The 21,536-nt window shown below is 38.9% G+C and overlaps 1 protein-coding gene across 1 annotated transcript in view; it reads left to right on the plus strand.

The window, feature by feature from the left end:
- Positions 1–21,536, plus strand: part of LOC127653664 (myosin-10-like) — a 97,840-nt gene that overhangs the window by 42,869 nt on the left and 33,435 nt on the right. Inside the window, exons 4-16 of the mRNA XM_052140428.1 lie at positions 898–925; positions 4,118–4,220; positions 4,856–4,885; positions 9,319–9,336; positions 14,920–15,012; positions 16,551–16,614; positions 16,842–16,940; positions 17,047–17,190; positions 17,833–17,928; positions 19,004–19,122; positions 19,981–20,133; positions 20,621–20,794; positions 21,025–21,198. Coding sequence (XP_051996388.1) covers positions 898–925; positions 4,118–4,220; positions 4,856–4,885; positions 9,319–9,336; positions 14,920–15,012; positions 16,551–16,614; positions 16,842–16,940; positions 17,047–17,190; positions 17,833–17,928; positions 19,004–19,122; positions 19,981–20,133; positions 20,621–20,794; positions 21,025–21,198 — 1,295 coding nt within the window. The remainder of the gene's footprint in view (positions 1–897; positions 926–4,117; positions 4,221–4,855; positions 4,886–9,318; positions 9,337–14,919; positions 15,013–16,550; positions 16,615–16,841; positions 16,941–17,046; positions 17,191–17,832; positions 17,929–19,003; positions 19,123–19,980; positions 20,134–20,620; positions 20,795–21,024; positions 21,199–21,536) is intronic.

Consider the following 21,536-nt stretch of genomic DNA (forward strand, 5'->3'; position numbering starts at 1 on the left):
TATTAATTGTATTTCAAATGTAACATTAACATGACAGTAATTGAAGTGCAGTCTTTGCAAAAAATATAAAGCCAAAAGTAAATGTGAAAAAAACAGTTTAATGGGAAAATACAGACTGACAAGTAATTCCTGTGTCGACTAGCAGCATCAGTACCATTTAAACGACTAGTCTCGCACATCCCTATACCATATACTGTCAGTGAAATGACTTTCAAATCAAAATCCATATCATATAAGAAACAGGATAAATGCTGTTCAAAACCGTTTCTGAACACATTCTCAAATAAGTGGTCACATGAAATCCATATCTTTCTCCTGCAGAGGTTTATTATTGCTATGAAATGACTTTGAGAAATCAGATTGCTTGTTTCATAACTTTCCTATAAACCTTCACATTTAAAGTTAGGAAATCATTCCAGTTTGTGGAAGACCAACCTGTTTATGAAGTGAGATTTACAGAAGACTGACAAGCTTAAGGGAAACCTGCTTTGAATAGAGATGAGATATGACATAACGAGTTTCACAGATGTTTTCTGGCTCATGTTTAGGCCAACAGCAGCATTTTCTGTTGGACTGCATTTCCATTTTAACTGAGGCGTTTTCTTCCATGCTGCTTTCTTTCATTAAGACTTTCCATCAGTCAAAAAGGTGGCCAAAATATACAGTCTTGGAGTATATAAGAATATATCTTGTAATTAATTAACTTTTTGCTTAAACATTAAAATAGCTGTGTAATATATTAAAATTGCTGTGTAGTGTTTTTTGAAGGATTACATACATTAATGTCTTACTGTATTCAATGAAAATGTTTATTTATTTATTTTTGGTGCTGCATTGATTTGAATCAAAAAGTTCCAGGTCCTGATTCATTTTCCCTTTCTGTATTCCTTTTTGTAGACCGTGAGGACCAATCCATTCTTTGCACGTGAGTAACCATTAGATCATCTGTTTTCAAGAGTTAATGATTTTGCAGTCAGTTGGTACTGAAGGGGTGATGTGATATCCCCAGGGTTGCAAGGAGTTTTGGAAATCTGCTTTTTTGGACTTATACATTAAGAGCCATGTACAACAATGCATGAAAACATGAGTCATGTATCATTTTGGCATGAAATGTCAGTAGCTGCTGCTGTTTGGCATGTAGAGCACCTCACACCATGAATCAGACTCTCAGCAAGTCAGTCAATAAGAATTCCTCCACAGAAATGTTCTGTCTGTTGCACTTCGTCAATGACAGTGTCTGTCATGTCCACGTGACTTTGAGAAACTTTGCCAAAAGCACTGTTAGAGCCTATATCTGTCTCAAAGCCAACCCCTTCTGAGCTGATTCCACTGTAGCCTATGAATGTATGATCTATGTCTGTATGGCTACCATGCAGGGTTAAGGAATCTCACACTTGGGGATGGATGAAATTACCAAAAGCTTGTATCATGATAATAGATTAAATAACCATATTGTAATGCCTATTTTTGGACATTTCAGTCAGTGAATTATATACTTTATAAATGAAAACTTATCCGAATTTTTGCTAAGTGCATCTTACGGCTTTTATAATATTCTTTCGCGTGCTTCATTTTGAGGTGGTAAAACCACAATGGATTTTGGATTACCACGAGTGATTTATCTTCGCACAACACAGTTTGCCGTTTAAATTTTTCTGCTCCGTGTCAGCTGTTATGAACAACACCACAGATGTTGCACCTGTTTTAATAACAAGGTCCTTTTCATTTTCTTGATGATTCTATCAATCATATGAGCAATAATTCATCAAATAATGAGTCAGTGGAGTAGTACAGATGCGCTGTGTAGTCAAGCACACTTTCAGCATGTTAAAGAGATGGATCACAGTGACACTGCACAGCAGATTGTGTCAGATTACAATGGTCTCCTGCATCTTACACTATATATTGCTCAGAATCGCAAGTTTGTGGGCCTGTTTGCGCCGTGGCATGGTCTGCATTATTCCTTTAGTGAATTGGGCGCTAAACCAGCGCGTGCAAATAACAGGCATAAATAACAAGGTTTCTCACGAAACCCTGCCCATTGATAGGTACGCTCATGCCATGCACATGGATATTTACAAATCGCGATATACACGATATAGGAAAATCTTTAACGATTGACACTTTATATCATCGGCACAATATTTATCTGTTGATGCCACACACCACTACAGTCCAGACATGTGACAAATATGGGATGAAATTACATTTTATGAGATTTACACGTTATATTTCTTTAATATCAGTTTCAAGTTAATGACTTTACAGGCTTTTGTGGAAAAGGTCTGGATTTGTGTCTTTTTAAAGTTATTTTCCATTTATGGGTAGGTTTGGGTTGACCAAGACAGGGTTTTTCCTGGCTCAAAATTAGGTGGAGGTGGTACCATAATGATACTGACGTTAAAAACACGTAAACGTTGGCTTTGCATTAATACACTACTAATGACCAGGCAACTGAATACTAATGTTAATTTTGTCAGCTGTTTTTCTTTTATTTAGTCTTGGTCTTAATCCTGTGTCAAAGGTCATTTTTAGTTTTTAATCATATTTAGTCAACCTTATCCTTTTTTTTTTTTTTTGTCAAGTTTGTTGAAAAAGTCTGGATTTTTAACGTAGTTTTAGTCAATGAAAGCTGTTGACATTTTAGTCATATTTTAGTAACATTTAGTCATATTGACATTTTTGTCACTGAACACTGTAAACATTTTAGCCATAAGAGTATTATTGATAAGCATTTGTCTATCCAAAACCTATATATATATATATATATATATATATATATATATATATATATATATATATATATATATATATATATATATATATATATATATAAAATATACAGTATCTCACAAAAGTGAGTACACCCCTCACATTTTTGTAAATATTTGATTATATCTTTTCATGTGACAACACTGAAGAAAGGACACTTTGCTACAATGTAAAGTAGTGAGTGTACAGCTTGTACAACAGTGTAAATTTGCTGTCCCCTCAAAATAACTCAACACACAGCCATTAATGTCTAAATCACTGGCAACAAAAGTGAGTACACCCCTAAGTGAAAATGTCCAAAATGTGAGGGGTGTGCTCACTTTTGTGAGATACTGTATATACATATATGTAACACATATTATATTGTTGTTGACAATTTAGTGTTATTTTTCACATAAGATTGATCATATCATGATGATCTCATCAATGATGCAACACGTTGCGAGCTGCAGACAGCAGGGATGAGAGACGAGCGTCTCCGTGTTAGAGTGCGCATCAGCCGGCTAAACTTTAAATCTCTCCCGGTCTCTGCTCCCGCTCAGATTGTGTCTCTTCCGTGACTGGTTGAAGCGGCTCTGACCACACAGAGAATGACAGTTTTGGAGTTTGTGTTTATTTACATGGCACACTCTCATATTATATGAACTTTAATTAAGGATGAAATAAAGATATATCGCCAAGCTGTGATCTGTGTTTATATCAGACACTCGAGCTGCAGCGCTCCTCTCGTCATGCGTGTCATCATTATAGTTTTATATGATCTCAAGTTATGTTAAATGACATCAAGTGACTATTCGGCAATGTCATTTTTGTATTATTATTGCAGAGATTTGTAGTTACAAATGACAATCCACCGAGTGCAACGTTTGTTAGTGTTTTCCACGCAGACACCCACTAGCGTTTTATTGACTGCCGGAGGTGGCATGAAATTTAAATTTCTATGCAGGATAAACCCTGCCAAGAATAATATCTAAATCAGTCATAGTTAATGCATTAACTTTTCATTAAGAACAGGATTACTCTCATCCATTTCGTTGTTCTAAAATAAAAGCAATTAAGACCCCATCTTTTGCATTCCACTGATATTACATAATACTTTTAAAACTTGCCTAATAAAAGCAGTGTCAAATTAACAGTCAGAGGCCCAGCTGCTGAAAGGAGCTACAGCTGGAAAAACAGTTACCAGACCTGTGAAACAGGATGTAGTCAATAGCTTATTTTGCTGGTGGTTTTATCACGCAAATGTGACTAAATATATGCCCTATTTGTTGTGTTGTTTGGGTAAAGCTTACTTTGTCTCACTCATGCTTTTGGTGTGTGCTATGATTTTAATATTCTCTCCTAGAGGGGAATCAGGTGCTGGAAAGACAGAAAACACCAAAATAGTCATCCAGTATCTGGCTCACGTCGCATCCTCTCACAAAGGAAGGAAAGATCACAACATTCCAGTGAGTTCCTTTTCTATCAGACATCCTTTGATTTGCACTGTTCACGTGGTTCCCCGGGTATTCACACTAATAGATGTGTAGTAATGAATTTAAAGTGGAGGCTGTCATAGTCCACTAGTAACATGTAACATCTTCAAGCTAAAATCTACAATCAAAAAGGTTGTAAACATTAGGGTGCACTTTATTTTTTATTTAATTTTTACTAAATTAATGTACATCCATGGATAACATGCACTTGAATGTCATTACTGGTACTGTGTGTAAACTGAATGCACTGTCAATGTTGGCTATGTAAACGTTTATCCAGTAATACCTAAAACCTGTACTGCTGGCTCTTACAGTGTGTGTAATTATTATACGTGGTCCTGTATTCAGTTAAGAAAGCATCTTAAAAATTTTGCAGTTTGCCATACATGTGTATTACATCAGTAAATGAATGCATAAAATATAAGAAAGCATGAGAGTGGCTGAACTTTTTTTTTTTATATGCTACAGTCATTGATCGTACTGTAATCACATGGCCAAATATGCAATGTTTACTAAAGGCTTAGAGCTCTCCTTTGGTCTAAGATACTTTGAGAATGTGACCCCTGATGCCTTCTAACATTTTATATTTGTTTATTATGTACAAGCAGCCAGAATCACCTAAAGCAGTCAAACTCCAGGCAAGTTCACTTTAAGGTTTTTATTTCTGCTCTGCTTGTGCATGCAAAACTAACCTGCTATAGAAATATAAATTAAATGAAGCCAATTCCAGGGGAAATTTTCTGCACTATATATTATAAACGCATTGCTTTTGGGGTTTATATATATATATATATATATATATATATATATATATATATATATATATATATATATATATATATATATATATATATATATATATATATATATATATATATATATATCAAAATCAAAAAAACAAATCACTTTATTGTCACACTACCATGTACACAAGTGCAACAGTAGGTGAAATTCTTGTGTGCAGTTCCGAAGCAACATAGCAGTCATGACAGTGACTGAGACATATACCAATTACAATAAACAACATACTTACACAAAACAATTTACATATCAAATGTACACATACTTACACAAAACAATTTACAAATCAGATGTACACATACTTACACAACACAATAATTATATACAATGCAGAATATAGAACAGAATATACAATACAATACAATAAGTGGGAGTATATGAAATATATATGTGTATATATATATATATAGCAGTTGTATTGAGGAGAATATGTTGACAGTCCAGTGTGAGATTATAGATTAATAAAGTGCAGTGCTAATTATTGATCCTGATAGATCAAGAGTTCAACAGTCTGATTGCTTGGGGAAAAAGCTATCATGTAGTCGGCTGGTGCGGGTCCTGATGCTGCGATACCGCCTGCCTGATGGTAGCAGTGAGAACAGCCCATGACTTGGGTGACTGGAGTCTCTGATGATCCTCCGAGCTTTTTCACACACCGCCTGGTGTATATGTCCTGGAGGGAGGGAAGCTCACCTCCGATGATGTTCCTGGCAGTTCGCACCACCCTTTGCAGGGCTTTGCAGTTGTACGCGGTGCTATTGCCGTACCAGGCGGTGATGCAGCCAGTCAGGATGCTCTCTACAGTGCTGGTGTAGAACCGTGTGAGGATGTGGTGGTTCATTCCAAACTTCCTCAGCCGTCTCAGGAAGAAGAGGCGCTGGTGAGCCTTCTTCACAACGGCCTCAGTGTGGACGGACCATGTGAGTTCCTCAGTAATGTGGACACCGAGGAACTTGAAGCTGCTGACTCTCTCCACCGGTGCTCCATTGATGGTGATGGGGCTGTGTTCTCCGTCTTTCTTCCTGAAGTCCACAACAAGCTCCTTGGTTTTACTGACGTTGAGGGAGAGGTTGTGCTCCTGACACCAGCGTGTCAGAGTGTGCACCTCCTCTCTGTAGGCTCTTTCATCATTGTCAGTGATCAGACCTACCACCGTCGTATCGTCAGCAAACTTAATGATGGCATTGGAGCTATGTGTTGCCACACAGTCATGTGTGTACAGGGAATACAGGAGTGGGCTGAGAACACAGCCCTGCGGGGCTCCAGTGTTGAGGGTCAGTGATGAGGAGGTGTTGCTGCCCATTCTAACCACCTGACGTCTGCCTGACAGGAAATCCAGGATCCAGCTGCACAGCGAGCTGTTTAAGCCCAGAGCCCGGAGTTTCTCATCAAGCTTGGAGGGCACTATGGTGTTGAATGCTGAGCTGTAGTCTACAAACAGCATTCTCACATATGTGTTCCTTTTTCCAGGTGGGAGAGAGCAGTGTGTATTGTAGATGCAATGGCATCATCAGTGGAGCGGTTGTTGCGGTAGGCAAACTGCAATGGGTCCAAAGAGGGGGCAGAACAGAGCAGATGTGATCTCTGATTAACCTCTCGAAGCATTTGCTGATGATGGGGGTCAGAGCAACAGGACACCAGTCATTTAAGCATGTGATTATAGCTTGCTTCGGTACAGGCACAATGGTTGATGTTTTGAAGCATGTGGGGACTACAGACAGGAGAGGGACAGATTGAAAATGTCCGTAAAAACACCAGCCAGTTGATTCGCGCGACGCTCTGATGACGCGGCCCGAATGCCGTCTGGACCAGCGGCTTTACGGATGTTCACCCGTCGGAATGATCGGGTTACATCCACAACAGAGACGGAGAGTGAATCAACCTCTGTAAGCGTCAGCAGCGAGTGCTCTCTCGCGAGGGCGGTGTTACTGTCCTCAAAGCGAGCATAAAATGTATTAAGTTCGTCCGGAGAGATGCAGCGGTGTTCATGGCGGAGACTTTATTCCGCTTGTAGTCCGTGATTGTGTTAATTCCCTGCCACATACTTCTAGAGTCAGTGGTGTTGAACTGGCCTTCAAGCTTGTGCCTGTACTGGCGTTTAGCTGCACTGATAGTGTTACGGAGGGCATAACTGGCTTGTTTACGCTCCTCCGTGTTAGGAGAATTAAAGCGGAGGTCCGCGCAGTGAGTGCCGCTGAACATCGCCGTTAACCCATGGTTTCTGGTTGGGGTATATCCAGTATAGTTTTGGTCGAACAACGTCCTCTACGCACTTCCTGATGAAACACGTTACGCTGTCAGCGTAAACCTCGATAGTCGTCATCAGAGGCGGACCGGAACATCTCCCAGTCCGCGTGATCAAAACAGTCTTGTAGCGCAGAGTCTGATTGGTCCGACCAGCACTGGATCGTTCTGAGGGTGGGTGCTTCCTGTTTCAGTTTCTGCCTGTAAGCGGGCAGAAGCAGAACGGAAGAATGGTCCGATTTGCCAAATGGGGGCGGGGAGGGATTTGTAGCCTTCCGGAAGGGAGAGTAACAATGATCCAAAACCCGGTCCCTCGTGTGTTGAACTTTATGTGTTGGTGGTATTTTGGGGCGATTGCTTTGAAGTTGGCTTTGTTAAAGTCCCGGCAACAATGAGCGCAGCCTCAGGGTGCTGCGGTTTCCTGCTCACTTATACACCCATACAGTTCCCTGAGTGCCCGGTCTGTGTCGGCTTACTGGGGGATGTACACAGCTGTGATGATAACCGCTGTGAATTCCCTCGGCAGCCAGAATGGTCGACACAGAAGCATGAGATATTCCAGATCAGGAGAGCAAAAGACTTGATGAAATGTACGTTCCTCTGATCACACCATGATTTGTTGATCATAAAACATACACCACCACCTCTGCTTTTACCAGAGAGGTCTTTCGCTCTGTCCGCTCGGTGCACGGAAAAGCCCGTGATTTCGATGGCCGAGTCTGGAATCTCCGTAGACAGCCAGGTTTCTGTAAGGCACATAACGCAGCAGTCCCTCGCTCTCGTTGGAAAGAGATCCGCTCTCAGCTCGCAGAGTTTGTTGTCCAGAGACTGAACATTTGCCAGTAGTATACTGGGTAGCGGGGTCGATTTGCACTGACGCCTTACTCTGATGAGAACGCCGGCTCGCTTTTCCTCTTTTCCTTCTGCGCTTCAGCGGCCGAGCAGCACAGACAAAGGGCTCCCGGGCGTGTTTGTAAACAGCGGGTCGGCATTAAGGAATTTGAAGTCCGGTTTTCGATGTGTGATTGTAGAACTAATGTCCAAAAGCGTTTGTCTGTCAGTAAACAATAAGGCAGACAACATCCAAGACAAAAAAACAAAGAACTGTAAACAAAACAAACAATAAACCGCAGTGTTGTAACGGAGCTCATGAACGCAGCAGCCATACTCAGCGCCATCTTGAGTCCAGTAATATATATATATATATTAGTTTTTTTTTTTTATTGACTTCTAGCTTTGCACATTTGCACTGTCTCTTGCTAAATGGTTTTGAATGTATGCAGCTGTGGAGATGTGGTGTTTCAGTCATCTTTAATGTTGAAGACAAATATTACAGATAAATCTACGGTAGTTTACAGATCTCTTTTGCTTGAGGCAAAGCGTTTTTTCAGCTTGCATGATGTGAATTTTTATGACTTTTTCATTTGATCATACTGTATACAATCTGACTTGATGTCTAAGAATAAATCCATTGCTGTTCCTAGCATGTTTAAAAAAAACAATTGCACACACTAAGGTAGTGATCTTTTGATTTTTGCATTAAATAAAAAGGCTTGTCAGTGAGGTCTGTTGTTTTCGAATGCCTTCAAGTGAACTGGGTAAATCTTTAACAGTGTAATGCAACCATATTTGTTCTGATGACATCTGACAAATCAGTTTGTTCAAACATAAATACCAACTGCTCCAGCAACATTCTAAACCAACAGAGAAAAAGCCTTGTTGACAAACTTAGGTTTTTATCCAGCTTCTAAAGGATTGTTCTGGGTTTAATACATGGCACAGTTTTCTTTTTTAGTTTTTTTTAGTTAAGGTTTCAAGCGCTTCAACAAATAGAGCTTCACATTTTTACTTCTAAAACCTCAATTTGCCTTGTCCCATGTACTAAGTGCCAACTTGTATTGAAACTGGAACATTCTTTTAAGTCACCCGCTGCTGTGTACATTCTATCTTGTCAAGCATATATGTGTTTTTCCTCTATTTGTAACATTAACACCTCTGTGTTTCCTTGACCATAATTTGATTACAGAACGGAATCCTGTTTTATGTGAGTAGCTTGTAGTCCTTTTTTTCCTTTTTCCCCACCCCTTTAATGTTATATCTCACACCAGTTCCTAAAAGGGCACATGAAACTTTGCCTTCATTACTTTCACTCTCTTCGTAATTTTATATTGGAATAATTTATTTATTGGTTTATTTTGAATTAGTGTTTCTTTGCTAATGACTTCTCATTCTGCTGTGAAACATCTGCCTTCTAATCTCATTTTGTGAATATTCTCTGTAGCTTTAATCTTCCATCCTTATTCGGGATGATGACCGTAAATATTTAGACAGTGATGCATTTAGGCAAAATACTGCATAATTGTGCAGTGTCAGACACTGTGCTGAATTCCCATTTTACAAATCACATGTTAGCCTGGTCCATGCATGCAGTTCTCTGGAATGTCCAATGGCTCCGTTACAAAGAGATGCTCAAATGCCAGTAGATCTTGGCATATTTTCTGTAATTGATGAAAGTGCCTTTTTGGCTTAATATAGCAACTTGTGCTTCATCAGACCTTCTCATGCTATATTGCTTAAACAATTAAGAAGTCTAAAACTAGGGATTTCAAATTTTACCATGCCAAGGACCCCCAAATACTTTCTAAAATATAAAGGCACCTATATATTTTCAGATATACACTAAAGCTGAGCATTATGGCTTCAGAAATGTTTAATCAGAGGAGCCATCATTTCATCTAAACATCCATTGTAGCAAAGTAGAGTTAATATTTCAAAGATATTAAATAAAAATCTATTTAAAAATGATTAAGTCATTTTTTCCACAGTTTTTCACCGAATTAACACAAGGGAGAGTAAAATTTAATAATTTTCATTGATTTGCAAGTTTATAATTATATTTAACATCCAATCATATATGAAAGCTTAATAAAAATCTTATTCACCTTCATATATTTTTACTAAAACATTTTTCTTTGTGAATGTACAAGGTGTGCAAAAACTACTTGGAAACCAGATGAATATTGCATCTTAATAAATTATTAATGTGGGAGCAAGTCAAGTTTATTATTAGAATATAATACTGAATTATTATTATTTTCAGGATAAGATTTTTAAAGATAAATTCATGTATTTCTGTCCGATTTACTTCAACTACTTTGTTACAATGAAAAGTAGTGAGTATACAGCTTGTATAACAGTGTACATTTGCTGTACCTTCAAAATAACTCAACACACAGCCATTAATGTCTAAACCTCTGGCAACAAAAGTGAGTACACAAATTGGGCCCAATTAGCCATTTTCCCTCTCTGGTGTCATGTGACTCGTTAGTGTTACAAGGTCTCAGGTGTGAATGGGGAGCAGGTGTGTTCAATTTGGTGTCATCGCTCTCACACTCCCTCAAACTGGTCACTGGAAGTTCAACATGGCACCTCATGGCAAATAAATCTCTGAGGATCTGAATTGTTGCTCTACATAAAGATGGCCTAGGCTATAAGAAGATTGCCAAGACCCTGACACTGAGCTGCAGCACGGTGGCCAAGACCATACAGCGGTTTAACAGGCCTCGCCATGGTCGACCAAAGAAGTTGAGTGCACGTGCTCAACGTCATATCCAGAGGTTGTCTTTGGGAAATAGATGTATGAGTGCTGCCAGCATTGCTGCAGAGGTTGAAGGGGTGGGGGGGTCAGCCTGTTAGTGCTCAGACCAAACGCCTGCATCAAATTGGTCTGCATGGCTGTTGTCCCAGAAGGAAGCCTCTTCTAAAGATGATGCACAAGAAAGCCTGCAAACAGATTGCTGAAGACAAGAAGACTAAGGACATGGATTACCGGAGCTATGTCCTGTGGTCCGATGAGACCAAGATAAATTTATTTGGTTCAGATGGTGTCAAGCGTGTGTGGTGGCAACCAGGTGAGGAGTACAAAGACAAGTGTGTCTTACCTACAATCAAGCATGGTGGTGGGAGTGTCATGGTCTGTGGACTGCATGAGTGCTGCCGGCACTGGGGAGCTACAGTTCATTGAGGGAAACACAAATGCCAACATGTAATGTGACATACTGAAGCAGAGTATGATCCCCTCCCTTCGGAGACTGGGCCGCAGGGCAGTATTCCAGTATGATAACGACCCCAAATACACCTCCAAGACAACCACTGCCTTGCTAAAGAGGCTGAGGGTGAAGGTGATGGACTTGCCAAGCATGTCTCCAGACCTAAACCCTATTGAGCATCTGTGGGGCATCCTCAAACAGAAGGTAGAGGAGCACAAGGTCTCTAACATCCACCAGCTCCATGATGTCTTCATGGAGGAGTGGAAGAGGACTTCATTGGCAACCTGTGAAGCTCTGGTGAACTCCATGCCCAAGAGGGTTAAAGCAGTGCTTGAAAATTATGGTGGCCACACAAAATATTGACAATTTGGGCCCAATTTGGACATTTTCACTTAGGGGTGTACTCACTTTTGTTGCCAGAGGTTTAGACATTAATGGCTGTGTGTTGAGTTATTTTGAGGGGACAGCAAATTTACACTGTTGTACAAACTGTACACTCACTACTTTACATTGTAGCAAAGTGCTATTTCTTCAGTGTTGTCGCATGAAAAGATATAATCAAATATTTACAAAAATGTGAGGGGTGTACTCACTTTTGTGAGATTGTGTGTGCACGTGTGTGTGTATATATATGTATATATATATATATATATATATATATATATATATATATATATATATATATATATATATATATATATATATATATATATATATATATATTTTTTTTTTTTTCCAATTAAATAGGCTACAGTAAATAACAACATCATACCCACACAGTGAAGAAATAAACTCAACAATAAGTCAATAAAGGAAAAGAAAAAAATAATTAAATGAGTAGATCGAAAGAGACAGTAGGCAACCAATTGAATAACAAACCTTCTCAGACCGCTTCAGCAAAATGCATGATGGGTAGTCCATACTGCTGATTCAGCCCAGGCAAAGCCACTCACTCACTCCATTGATTTAATGTAGGCCATAGCTTCTTATGGGCATCTGAAAGTCTTACGACCATCCTTGGCATACATTTTCAGCTTAGCCAGGAAAAGCAATGCAAAGCTCACATCCTGTGAATGAAGTAACTTCTTACACTCTATGAATCTCTCCCGTTTCACTTGCTGTTATTCCTCGCCGCGCCTAATATAAAGTCTCTGTCTGCCGACCGTACTGATCTTAAGATTAAGATTCAACTTTATTGTCATTGTGCAGAGTAAATGTACAGACAGAGTAAAGGTACCAATTAAGCTGGGGTTAGAGCGCAGGGTCAGTCATGAAACGGCGCCCCTGGAGCAGATAGGGTGAAGGGCCTTGCTCAAGGGCCCAACAGTGGTATCTTGGCAGTGCTGGGGCTTGAACCCCCAACCTTTCGATCAGTAACCCAGAGCCTTAACCACTCAGCCACCACTGGCCCTCTTGTCAGTATGGATCGGGGTCTCTCACCTGCTTTGGGAAGCCAACCGAGGGCTCTGTGTGGACGCTTTTCCAGATGACAGCCTGCTGTGTCTAATACATTCGGAATAAGCCCATCCAGGATTTTGACCATATCTTGAGCTTCCTTTCCCTCAGGGATTCCAATATAATGAACATTATTACCTCAGCTTTGATTTTCCACATCGTCTAATTTATCCCACACCTGATCGTATCAGTTTTTGTGGCCGAAAGGTTGGTCGCAGCTTTTCAGCCTCATCCATTCTTGTGATCAGGGTGGAAAGTTTCACCTCCATAGATGTGATCACTCTACATATTTCTGTGAGGCTTTATATGTCAGTTGAGGTTTTCGTTAGCACTTCATAAATATTCTCAATATCTTGACCTACACCCTGAGGCGCACTGTCTTTCCTGACCAGACACCCGCCATCTTGCTCTTGAGAGGCGTCAGACACTTGTGGCTGTAAATGCTTTTTAATGTACCCACAGTCCAACTATTTTGAATTATTTGACATCCTACACTCCCAGTGCAAATTAATAGTTAAAACAAAATCTGTTCTCACAGAGTAATATTGATTGAAAGGATAATTGTAGCAAAGTGTAGTGGAGAATGCATAGCATCACATGACTCCTTTTTTCCACAACCAAGAACACAGCAATGTCTGAGGATATTACTTTACTCTCTTCACTGGTTAAAAGCAAAGTACAGTTACAATAGTACCATTTTCAGTGTTGCAGCAGTATTCCAGCCACTTTCTCAATCTGTTAACTCACTGGCCGTGACTATTACACATGTTGTGGAGGCATGGAAATGACACTACACTGTGGTGTCACAATATAGTCAATTTTAAAACGAGTAGTTTTTGCTGGGTGGAAACAGTAAAATGCTCTTTTTGGACTGGAATGGAAGCTTTGAGTTCTAAAACTTACATTATGCTTTTGTAGTACAATAAACTCAGGTGCCTAAATATAAAGGAAAATGTGATTCCTCATGTCATGGGTTGGGGTTAGGGTCAAAAGATTTTTAAGATCATTAGAAACATTTCAGTCAAGTGTTTCAAAACTTTTTGACCGGTAGTATACACCCAGTCGAGCAAAAAGTATTTTAATCTACCAATAAACACTGAATTTGATTCAGTTCATTTCAAGCAGGTACAGTTTATTTTAGGCTTTTACTGGCCTTTTATAATGCAGTAAGTTGCTGTGAGTATCAAAACTGCTCAAACTCTAGACCACAAAACAATCCACTGGACTGTATCCACTATTTCGCTGTCATTTGACTTTGGGTTATGTAATCGAGCAGCTCCCCGCAGTCCAAGGTTGCATATAAGCAAAAATCACAGTAGCTCTCTTCTCGTATATTCCTCCTGTCACATGATGACAGCAGTATTTTGGAACATTGAAACACCTGTCCAAACTTCTGTCAATTTGACATGAACAACACAGAGGTCTGGGCAATTGAAGAGGTAGATGTCCCACATTTTGAGTTTTGGGGAGCTGTAATGCAGACTATATCTGTGAATTGACACATTAGGTTTACAGTATAGTATATTTTTACTCAAATCTAGATGATCTGCTTTTGGTTTGAGGGTCAAATGCAGAGAAATGGCTTTGCTGTAAAAGCAAACTAGTCGTTATTAGCTAGTTTCTTAATTGCATTTCGCAATATTGTGCTTTTAAATGACTTTATCCACATCTGTAAAGAATTCAGTACACAAGTGTTTTGTGATCTAGATCTGATGGAACATTGAGTTTGTAGTTATCTGACCCATTCTTTAACTTTTTCCAGTTATATAAGGTTGTTTAAAATTTTTGCAATGAGACTCATCTCTCTTGATATTTGGAAATATGTTTCTTATTTAAATAAACTAACCCTAAATGAACAGTTTAATACTGCTGAGGGTGAAAGCAGGCAAAACATTCTCTTCTTGATCTGTGTATTGGCGTTAAATAGCAGACTTTCACTTAATTTCTTCTCAAGGTCTTGCATCATGCCAGTTAAATTTTACAGCCTACATAGTTTGTTTACTTTTTTTTTTTTAAGGAAATGCATCACTTTTGAATTAGAAGTCATTTGTATCTGTTGTTGTATGATCCCCCATTTCATCAGATATCTTGATAATTTTTCTAACCTGAGTGTTTTATTACAGGGAGAGTTAGAGCGTCAACTCCTGCAGGCAAACCCTATTCTGGAATCCTTTGGGAATGCCAAAACAGTGAAAAATGACAACTCTTCACGCTTTGTAAGTTGTTTTTTTCTGATTAATACAATTGCACTTTACGGTTTGACTTGACTCTACTCACTTTACTTTTCTGAGCTTGCTTCTCCACTGCTGTTTAGTGCCACCTCAACATGGGTGGGATTATAGATTGATCGTCATAGTTAAATTGGCCTGGTTGTTTTAGAAGTAAGCTTTCCAGTAGATGGTCAACTAAATAAAGTGAAGCTTTCAAGCAGAGTATAGAGTTAACCTACCATCCGCCATCATGGACTCCAGCCGTGGCTGAATCCAGGGCACTCTCCCTCCCATTGCTCGCCGGTCTAGATAGCATCCATTTGATCAAACCACTTCCACTTCTCTTTTATGGTTCTGTAGTTACTTTTTTTTTTTTACTTTTCCCTACACTGTTGGTAGGTCCGGTGGTAGCCGTGTCTCAGCTGTGCGGCCAACAGTTAGACACTTTCTGAAAGACTTTTCCGCTTCGTTCGTCGCTAATGAGAGGAACATCTGCACCTCGTTTATTGACCTCGGCGTGGTTTCTTTTTCAATTCAATAGTCGCATGAACAAATGATACTGCTATCACTGTAGCTAACTTTAAAACTAAAGTCCAGGGCCATTCGCCAAGCCAAAGATGAACGCACATTCCACATCTTCTACCAGCTGTTGAATGGTGCTGGGGAACATCTCGGATGTGAGTATATCTTTTTCATGTGGGAATTTCCTGTGTAATTAATTAGATATTGTTGGTGTCCCTTGTCGGAAATCCAGTGACGCCAGTAGTGATGATTCTCTCGGACCAATCAGTGATCTGCAGGGTTTTGAAGTCACTTTTAGTATCGCTCGGCTCGCTTGGAACCTCGACCGAGGTGATACTAAAAAAAGTACTAGGTACTATCCACAGTGGAAAACCTCCAAAAAGCAAGCTGAGTCCTGCTGAGTTGTACTGTGCAGTGGAAAAGCCCCACAATAGTACCATCCTTGTTTTTCCAACTGTAACATTACTTGAAATAAAGGGAAAAGCCACTCTGTTTTGCTGTTTTTATGTTTGTAGCCATTTTGGACTGGATATTGGACACATAGCATTTGGAAAGATCTAACCAGGCACACTGTCACCCAAATACAAATTCAGCACTCTGAAAGTGTTTGGAGTCTTTTTCTCGATTTTTGCGTCGGCTAATCTGGCCAGTTGAATGTGCCAAAGTCAGCAGAAAGCTCTTAAAGATGCAAACAAGTCAAAAGCCACAGAGGAATTTTGATTATTCGGGTCCTTCTGTAGGTAATTATTTTGGGGGCATTTGCATTAAATGAACGTGTCTGTTTGCCTTTAACGCATGCTTTAAGTCCAGATCCCTTGAAGCAGGGCTGTTTAAATATGCTCCATATCACGCATGCACAAGCCACTCTTTCCAAATGATGAAAGAGTCCATCATCTGGCCGTTCAAAAGGATTCTTGGAAATGTTGATTAGGCCCATAACAAATGATAGTTACATGATGCAAAGATATGTTTTTAATGAGCCTGACCATTATAACTACAACCAAGTATTTGTTTTTTAACAGGGCAAGTTTATCCGCATCAACTTTGATGTAACTGGTTACATTGTGGGGGCCAACATTGAAACCTGTATCCTGAATTGATATCAGTTATATCACATGTTTCAGCAGTGATGAGCTGTCCATATCTTGACGTGGAAAACTTGTGGTTTTAACTTGAGTTTATTTTATTTAAAACTTCCTTCCTTTATGCATACATAAGTTTACTATTTAAGATTAAGTCTACTACTGATGACAATTGAAGTTGAGCTGTAAATGTGAACTTTTTATGAGAAATAGTCCTTAATTGTCTGTAAGATCTTCTTGAAAAGTCCAGGGCCATTCGCCAAGCCAAAGATGAACGCACCTTCCACATCTTCTACCAGCTGTTGGCTGGTGCTGGGGAACATCTCAGATGTGAGTATATCTTTTTGCATGAGGGAATTTCCTGTGTAATTAATTATGGTTAGTGTGGTGTCTGCAGAATATAGAAGTTTTATTAATTCTCTTGTTCCCCTGTCAGCTGATTTACTCCTAGAGGGCTTCAATAACTACCGGTTTCTCTCCAATGGTAACATTCCCATTCCTGGCCAACAGGACAAGGACAATTTTCAAGAGACCATGGAGGCCATGCATATTATGAGCTTTTCCCATGATGAAATTTTATGTAAGGATACATGGAACACACAAACGTACAGGGGTGATTCTCACATAACCTGTCAAGAAAATGTCCTACTTTTATTATACTCAAAAATCAAAAGAGTCAAATAAGTTTTACAAGTAAAACATTTGCTTTCACACTTTTCACCCTCAATTTCTCATTATCACAATCGAAAAGGATGGTCATAATGAGATACTCATTACTGCAATGTAAAATATAATGACATATTTCAGTTGTATAGTGTTTATACATCATAGTAGTACACTCTGTACTGCCTTTCATTTTTGCTGATTCTAATTAAAAATCATTGTAGGAAAAACTACTATGTTAAGGTAAAGAGTATCATCATTGAAAACAATGGGAAAAGTAAACTGTTCAGACATGTTTCCAAAAAATAATGTCACAATGCAAAAAAAAAAAAAAAAATAGAAATCTTAATATTCCTAAATGTTGGCTTCATTTTCTTTATGCAAATTAAAATGTTACTTTTTCAATTTTTCTTGACAGGTTTCTTTAGAATTGCATACATTTACCTAAACAGGACATTCCATACAATAGACTTCTATTGTTTTTTTTGTTGTTGTTGTTTTTAAATATTAAACTAACTAATATCTTCAGACTAACTGAGCTGTTTCTCTGTCACTGCAGCAATGCTGAAGGTGGTATCGGCTGTTCTGCAGTTTGGCAACATTTTGTTCAAGAAGGAGAGGAACACCGATCAGGCCTCTATGCCAGAAAACACTGGTACCACAAACACTCTATTTACACCACACTGAAGAATTTAATAGATCACAAACATACATGAAGTCCTGAGTAGACCCCTGAGAATGTTTTTTTGATTGATAATTATATTTCCATTTATACATGGGCAGGAAGCCTCTATGTGCTTGTTACACAATTTAATTACAACTTAAAGTTGGCATGTAAAATTGCTGTGCCTCTAACGGCACCCAATGGAGTTGCAAAAATAATTGTTTCCTAAAATGTTTGCCAAACACACCCTGTCTTCCATTGTGTTGTCAAACAAGTAGCCCTGGCCCAAATTTGAGCCATTAGTTGAGCCAAAATTCCTATGTTGAGCCACTACAACAAACAGGTAACAATTCAGAAGTAACTTTGTTAATATTTTGGATTTGTATAATTCAGATTTTTTTGCCAGAGATGATAATAATTTTTTCAGTAATGGAAAGTCTGATATAGTATTTGAAGTTGAACTGTAAATCTATTTGCAGTGCACTAGTATTAAAGTGAGTAGAATCCATACCACCCTCCGATCTCATCCCTGCACCAGATGGTTTTGAGCAGTTCAGAGATGGTCTGTTTTGACAAATTACACCTCTGACTTCTCTGGCTCCAGTAGTGACAGCTTGAATGGTTCATTGGATACATTTCATATGACAAGAAAATACTAGAATAGTTGTGTTAAGTTGCATTAAATAAAACATGTTTGAGCCTCAAAAGCAACCAGCGTTTTATTGTTTTTATCATCACTGTTCATAGAGAGATATGGAGAGTTTCGTCTGTTCAAGCCACTGAGTTGTTTCATTCATCGCATGAGGCTCGGAAAATGATAGTCCTGCCGGTGGTCCTATGGGGAAACGTTGGTTTGTCTTGCTGCTAAATGGGCTGCACTGGTTTTAGAAAGTCAATAAATTGTAATAATGGCCATACTCAGGGGTAAATGTGTCTTATAATAACTTCTCTCACCACCTTATAAGTCCATGCAAGCAGCTGCTAAAATCTTGTGAACAGAAAAAGAATGGCACCATTTTTGGCGAGTCTGGATTAGTGTTTGAATATTTGCTCCTCTGTTTTCCAGCTGCTCAAAAGCTTTGCCACCTACTTGGCATGAATGTCATGGAATTCACACGTGCCATTCTGTCCCCAAGAATCAAAGTGGGCAGAGACTATGTACAGAAGGCCCAAACTAAAGAACAGGTAATTAACTGTTCCCTTCTCACTATATATCTGTCAGCTCACACACTTTCATCTATGAAACAATATTTTCATTAGTCGTCACCTGTTAGCACTTGCTTTGGGCTGATCTTGAGTCAGTGCTGTCATTTGCACGTCACATTTCCTTTTCACCTCTGTGTCCATTTACAACAATAGGCTGTTCCTCTCCTATCATAAAAAAAAAGAAATCCCTCATAACTGTGAGGGATTTGCACAAGTAATCGATTAATAGAGTACTAATTCAGCTTCAAATATTTGACTAGTAAAAACACTTCTTGAATATTGCAATTTGATTTTCATTTGTGCCTTTGCCTGCCGTGGGCATTAATGAAACGACTTCTTTCACTTAATTCCTGCCGTTGCAATCTTACATGTTGTAAAATAATTAGTTGACCCAATTAATTAAAATTCTGTCATTACTTAAAGTGATTGTATTGTTTCAGAAGACCTGGAATCTATGTTTTTAAGTATGAATGCAAATGTGTTATTGTCATTTTTGAATCTAGATGTTGTGTTTTATGCATGGTGCTCATTTGTTCATAAGAAAAAGAGGATTAAAGGTTGAACTGAAATTCTAAATTCAAGTAATCCATTACTCTCTCTGTTTTTTTTTTAATGGATCAGATTACTTGACTAAATAATTACTCAAAATGGCCATCCCGAATAACTGTTCCAATCCAACACAACTGATGATATTGGTATTTACTTTAGATTCCTGTAGTTCTCAAAAGTAAATATTGCTTACACTTTTATAGCATTATTTTATACAACTGTAATCTGTAAAGATTTTAATGCACATTGTTTGTAAATGAGAGGTCTGTATTACTTGTTCCTCTGCAGGCTGACTTTGCGGTGGAGGCTCTGGCCAAGGCCACGTACGAAAGGTTGTTCCGTTGGCTCGTTCACCGCATAAATAAAGCTCTGGACAGGACCAAGCGCCAGGGAGCTTCCTTCATTGGCATTTTGGACATTGCTGGCTTTGAGATATTCCAGGTAGGACTCCCTTGGTTATAATACTCTGCTGTCTCTGCTCTAAATCATAGGCATGAATCGTTATACTGCAACAAGTCAGAGGGTTTATTATACGGTTGATGTGACTTCCTAAATATCCAGGGAATGCAAAAACTTGAAAGTACTGGGGAAAAATAAAAAATTTTATTATGAAACTCACTTAATGGGAAAAAATAGAGGACATCACATAAACATGAGGCTTAGTTCTAATATCCATTAAAAATGGAGAATGATCGACTGTGCCAGACCTTATTTTCAAAAAGTTTCACCAACTTCATCATAAGATGCATCTGCTGAAATAAGGTGTAATCAAATTATGAAATAGTTAGAAAGAAATTAAGGTATCAAGAGACTAGTATAATTGGATAACTTCAGAACACAAATATTCAATTCTGGTCAAAGTCAATTTCACATGTTCTGGGACTAAAAATGAATGAATATTTGTGTTGCTCTCTCCATTTCTTGGCAGTTGAACTCATTTGAACAGCTCTGCATTAACTACACCAACGAGAAGCTCCAGCAGCTTTTCAACCACACCATGTTCATCCTAGAGCAGGAAGAGTACCAGCGTGAAGGCATTGAATGGAGCTTCATCGACTTTGGCCTCGACTTGCAGCCCTGCATTGACCTCATAGAGAGACCGGTGAGCTTTCATCTCAACACTTTTTTGCACACATCCATATTTGTAATTGCATTTGAATTTCTTATTCTAGGTTTCTACAAATGTTTTCTTCCCCAAGCATTTAATGAATGTAATGTGTTAGAAGTCATTGTTGCCACAGTAGAGAATGCTGTCAAGAAAGGGGCTTTTAGTGTTGGACTTTTTGACTCTTCTATAAATGAACAGTAGATTTGACATGGTAACATTCCTAGGCAAATCCTCCTGGTGTGTTGGCTCTGTTGGATGAGGAGTGCTGGTTCCCTAAAGCCACTGATAAAACATTTGTGGACAAACTGGTGCAGGAGCAGGGCACTCATACAAAATTCCAGAAACCACGGCAGCTAAAGGACAAGGCTGATTTCTGCATCATTCACTATGCTGGCAAGGTATGTCTGCATTAATAATGACACAATACAACTGATTCACTTCTTTTGACAAAATGATTATATAATGAAGAATTTAATTTGAATTATTATTGAACCAGCCATTTAAACTGAACTGAAGTTCTGTGTAATGGCTATAATGCAAGTCTGTTGTCAGTGTTCTTTTCCCAGTAAAATAATGGAATGCATCTTAAGCTTATGTTATTGGATTTTGTCTGGCCGTACTGGTTTGTAGTGGAAGGCTGTCTTTAAGCATAGCAGCATCCAGCTGTGGTATGTGGCAACCATAAGCCACATCTGTTTCAGATCAACAGGCCGTTTGCAATAGTAACTTGACACTG

The sequence above is a fragment of the Xyrauchen texanus genome, chromosome 13 (genome assembly GCF_025860055.1).
Source record: "Xyrauchen texanus isolate HMW12.3.18 chromosome 13, RBS_HiC_50CHRs, whole genome shotgun sequence".
Taxonomy (NCBI): domain Eukaryota; kingdom Metazoa; phylum Chordata; class Actinopteri; order Cypriniformes; family Catostomidae; genus Xyrauchen; species Xyrauchen texanus.